Raw genomic sequence first — 5226 nt, 5'->3', positions numbered from 1 at the left:
AGGAAAGGACTGCAAGCATCAGGAAAGCTTAACTGTTTGGTGCTGGGCTTTGGATTCAGCTGAATGGGCGTCTGACATCTCTGTATGAAGTAGCTACAGACACTGCAAATTCGGATGAAAAGTATCTAAATCATCTTTCACTGCTCCTACCCTTTCTCGTCTCTCCCATCCACACAAGTGAAAGTGCCTGAAATCATAAGGGAGTTTTATCTTCAGTAATTGAACAGAGTGATTAAATTGGTAGCCAAAATTTGTCAATCCTTCCTTTAAAATATTTATTTTTATATATTGGCCTTTTTTACTACTTATTAATCTTTCCTCCCTTCTGTCTAGCTATTTATTTTGTTGCATCTTTGTCCCTCCCCGTTCCTTTTCAGAATTGTCTATTCCTGTCCCTGCTTTGCTGCTTAGGCTTTCATGAATCACATGGTCTCTCATGATGTAGAGATACTTTCCTTCGTGTAAGATATGCTTTATATACTACTGTATAGTAGCTTGGGATTAAGAGGTGTTACAACTATACTAAGCTCACTACTATAAGCATTGCATATAGGTATTAGACAGACCTGCTGTTACATCTGTACATCTACTGCTAAGTTTTACATGAAAGTCATTTGCTTTTCAGAGTGTAAAAAATGGATTTGGCCAACCATGGACTCATTCTGCTGCAGCAGCTAAATGCTCAGAGAGAGTTTGGCTTCCTGTGTGACTGCACAGTTGCTATTGGTGATGTCTACTTCAAGGCACACAAATCTGTCCTTGCCTCTTTCTCCAACTACTTTAAGATGTTGTTTGTTCATCAAACCAGGTAACTATGAAAGGGTTGACTGATAAAATGTTGCTCGGTTAGCTAAGGTAAGAGAGTCTAGCAATATCCTGAAGCCTTCTGAATTGTTCTCTTTGCTTCTTGCTGTGACATACAATGAATCTGCAATCTGTTCCTGCCTGCAAACTGGAAGACTAGTAAAAAAGTGTTAAAAGTTGAACTGTGATTCTTTAACAAGCACGTTATAATTTAGCAAATGTACTGTATCTTTCAAAAGCCCAGAATGCCTAGAATTCAATATTTAAGGTCTCCTGTCTCTCCACTGTTGAACTTTTTTTTTCCTACCACTTACACTTCTCCACCCAGTCTTGGCACCACTTCTGACATTCCCATAACATTATATACAACCCAACAGGTATTTGCTAACAAAATTTAGAGAAATAAACATGTAAAAGATGGCAATTTTCTTTCAATTTCTTTTTTTTAAAGTTTACCAAAGTAGATAAAGTAGACTAAATAACAAAATATTATATAGTGATGTAAAATGAGGGATCTTTTTTTTTTTTCTTTTTTTTTTTTTTACAGACAGCCAGACATAGTGGGCATAGAAAAGATAAAGAAAGTTTTGAAGATATTCTTGCTCTTTTTTCTTCCAATTATTTGAACTTGCTTGAAATATTTATAGTAAGTGAGCAAATGCTAAGAGTTCTTAACCATAAGTCAAGGTCAAAGGCACATTTGCACTTGTGAGACAGGGCTGCAAAGTAAGTCTGTAAGTCTTGATGCTCTGTCAAGAGCATATAATCATCTCTGAGGACAGCACCGCCAGTGTTTACATTTGAATAATATCTCTTGAGTTCAAAAGCAGTCACAGGGGCAGCTCAAGAAGGATGCACCTCAGCTGATAAACAAGTGAATTGACTGCAATTTCCTCCTCAGCTTAGTTGCCTACTGTGGTTAGAGTATTTAGGCAGCAGCAGGGGGTCATGCCTGCCCCAGATTTCTGCTTTTTATTCAATATTTGTTTAATGTAATAGCTACAAATAACTCAGAGGAAATCAGAATCCCCGATTCCTTCCTATCATCCAGCCCACTACACAAGACATTCCCAATTTTCTTTCCTCTTCCGTGAATCTTGCCTGTCCTTTCTTTCCACGCAACTATCAGGCTTCAGCAGAGGAGCAGAAGGGATTTCAATTCATAGAATCGTTATGGTCAGAAGAGACCTTCAGGCCCATCAAGCCCAGCAGATGCAGAGTCTCCTGCAGCGGGATGGATGCTCCCGGCGGGAGGGCAGACTTTGTTGGGATGCTCTGGGCAGGAGGGGGCATTGCAGCCCTGGGGTCCCCCTGAGTGCCCTAACCAAGGGGCCAGGCTGCCCCTTCCCGCCGCCTGCTCCAGGAAGGCGGCTGCTCTCCGGCCCCGTGCCAGCCTGCCCTTCGCAGCCCATCCCTGCTGCATCGCAGCCCGAGGGAATTCCCGTGTTTTCCCACCTGGTTTCTGGATCACAATACAAATTAGATGTGGTGGTAATGAACATTTGCAAAACTGTTACTGTAAATGCTGGTGAGACACTGAAACCAGAGAGAGGCAAGTGCCAAATTAACTTTAGGTGTTCTCGGGAGTAAGAGCTGGAATAAAAATGGATTGTGAATTTAGACTGACTAGGAGGTTTTATTTCAGCTACAGACATGTTTATATCCAAGAAAAGAGGACAAAATACCATCACAATTTGCAAAATATATTAGTATGTAGCAATAATTCAATAACATAACAGCAATTCAGAAAGCTATGGATTGCAATGGGACAGCTTTATCTTTCAAGCCGAGTTACTTTCCTCTGAAAAACAAAATCTCGTCTTTAAAGCAGCTGATAAAATTAGCACCTTTATATCAGGGCATTTCTCAGCTGATGGAAGATACCCTATCTTTTTAATGAACACTCACCATTACTGGACTTGACGCGTAGTGTAGTATCTACATGATGTGATAAGATTTTCCCATCATTATGAGAATGACAAATACAACTTCATATCACCATAACAAATGTGTTCACTCATTCCAGACTGATAAGCAACTGCTAGTGTCCTATTCCCATTAGTAGAATGGAGATATTTCATTAAGCAAACACATTTATTGCATGTTGTGTCTTTCAAATTTAAGTGACGTATCTGTTTTTTATTAACAATTTAATGACCTAACTCTGGTTAAAAAGGTGCTTTTCCTATCTGTTACTGATGATTTTGTTTCACATTGCAGTGAATGTGTCCGTTTGAAAGCCACTGACATACAGCCAGATATCTTCAGTTATCTCTTGCATTTGATGTACACGGGGAAGATGGCACCGCAGCTCATTGACCCAGTTCGACTGGAACAGGGAATAAAGTTTCTGCATGCATATCCCCTAATTCAAGAGGCCAGCCTCGCAAGTCAGGGAACTTTTTCCCACCCGGATCAAGTTTTTCCATTAGCATCTTCATTATATGGCATTCAGATTGCAGATCACCAGATAAGACATCCCACTAAGGTTACATCAGCATCTGACAAACTCGGGCGGGAGCCGAGGCCCCAGACTTCCCGGATGAACCCGGAGCAGGTTCCCGAGGGCTCGCAGCTGCCTACGGCCCTGCCACAAGTGACCCGGACAAATATGAGCGCGTCCGACCCGCTGCCGTCATCTCTGTCTCCGGAGCTGGTGTCTGCCGCTGGCAATAACTCCCCCGCGGGAGAGGAAGCCGCCATGGAAGCGTCTTCCTCGGATGAGCAGCCCTCGCTCACCATAGCGCACGTGAAGCCGAGCATCATGAAGAGGAACGGGAGCTTCCCGAAATACTACGCCTGCCACCTGTGCGGCCGCCGCTTCAACCTGCGGAGCAGCTTGCGCGAGCACCTCCAGATCCACACGGGCGTCCCCTTCACCTCCTCCCAGCAGGGGGACAGCAACATCTCCCTGTCCCTCTGTAACAACACGGCGGAGAAGGAGGCCATGGAGGTGCCCGAGGCGGGAATGATCAGCGACAGCGAGCTGCAGCAGATCTCGGACTCGCCCCTCATCGACGGGCAGCAGCAGTCGGAGACGCCGCCGCCCTCCGACATCGCAGACATAGACAACCTGGAGCAGGCCGACCAGGAGCGGGAGGTGAAGCGGCGGAAATACGAGTGCTCCATTTGCGGCCGCAAGTTCATCCAGAAAAGCCACTGGAGGGAGCACATGTACATCCACACGGGCAAGCCGTTCAAGTGCAGCACGTGCGACAAAAGCTTCTGCAGGGCCAACCAGGCTGCCAGGCACGTGTGCCTAAACCAGAGCATGGACACGTACACCATGGTGGACAAACAGACGCTGGAGCTCTGCACTTTCGAGGAGGGCAGCCAAATGGACAACATGCTGGTGCCGACCAACAAGCCCTACAAATGTAACTTGTGTGACAAAACGTTCTCAACTCCCAATGAAGTAGTTAAACATTCGTGCCAAAACCAGAACTCTGTTTTTACCCTAGAGGAAGATCGCTCCATTCTGCTAGGTAGCGGGGACGCGGAAGCCACGGAGACTGAGAATTCAGTGTTAGCCTCCATCAAAAAGGAGCAGGAAGCAGTGTTGTTAGACTGAATGTGAAACCTGTCTCAATTTTTAACATTTCTTTATTCATTTTTATTAAACCGATTTCTCCCTCCCCTCTCTTACCTCACTTTCCTCCTGCCGCCTTTTCCACCATCCTCCTGGGCGCCCGTTGTCTTCAGCAACCAGAACTGCACCGGCACATTAGGGAATGGGACTTTGCCTCTCCCACCAAAACAAACAAAAAGCTCTCGCATCGAACCACAACATAATTGATTTTAATACAAAGGAACGCGTGAAAAAGTAATCCAGCTAACTATGCTGATAGGATTAGCTAATCTAAATTGCATAGATTTTAAACAGAGTTTAGGTTACTTAAAAGCATATTTAGATACAATGATGAGTGTAATGAGAAACGGAATGAGTTTGGTAAGCAAAGAGTATATATATATATATATATATATGTTTCCCCGGTAAAAGGCATTTTGAGAAGATCTGGCAAAATCAAACTCCATGTGCAAGTTAATTATTATAACTTAAAAGAAATCTTTTTTTTTTCCTCAATCCAAGAAACTATTAATTGACTAAAAAATTGCTGTGGGTTTGGGGTGGGATTTTTTTTTGCCTTACATTGTCCTTCAAATATGCCTTTGGATATCTGTTTCGAGTAGCATCATTGATTCAAACAAAGCAGTTACTTGATCCAATTTTGACTCAAGTAGCTGTAATAATAATGTGATGGCAATCTTTATATATATATATATAAAATACTGTATATGCATAGAGATTTATATATATATATATAGAAGGTGTTTGTGTGTATATTTGGTACAGGTAAATGAATGCACACATCCTGTGTAAGCAACTGGCCATCTGCGTTCAGATTCAGCCCCAAAAGTCTT

The 5226-nt window shown here is 43.2% G+C and overlaps 1 protein-coding gene across 1 annotated transcript; it reads left to right on the top strand.

Moving 5' to 3' along the window:
- Positions 1-562: 562 nt before the first annotated feature.
- On the top strand, positions 563-5026 carry ZBTB2 (zinc finger and BTB domain containing 2). The gene is made up of 2 exons (XM_026044389.1): positions 563-808; positions 3025-5026. Exons 1-2 carry the CDS (start codon positions 636-638, stop codon positions 4373-4375), a joined length of 1524 nt encoding a protein of 507 aa, XP_025900174.1. The 5' UTR covers positions 563-635; the 3' UTR covers positions 4376-5026.
- The last annotated feature ends 200 nt before the right edge of the window (positions 5027-5226 follow it).

The sequence above is a fragment of the Nothoprocta perdicaria genome, unplaced genomic scaffold, assembly GCF_003342845.1.
Source record: "Nothoprocta perdicaria isolate Ctin4 unplaced genomic scaffold, notPer1 scaffold_36, whole genome shotgun sequence".
Classification (NCBI taxonomy): domain Eukaryota; kingdom Metazoa; phylum Chordata; class Aves; order Tinamiformes; family Tinamidae; genus Nothoprocta; species Nothoprocta perdicaria.
This window is presented reverse-complemented; position numbering and strand designations above follow the sequence as displayed.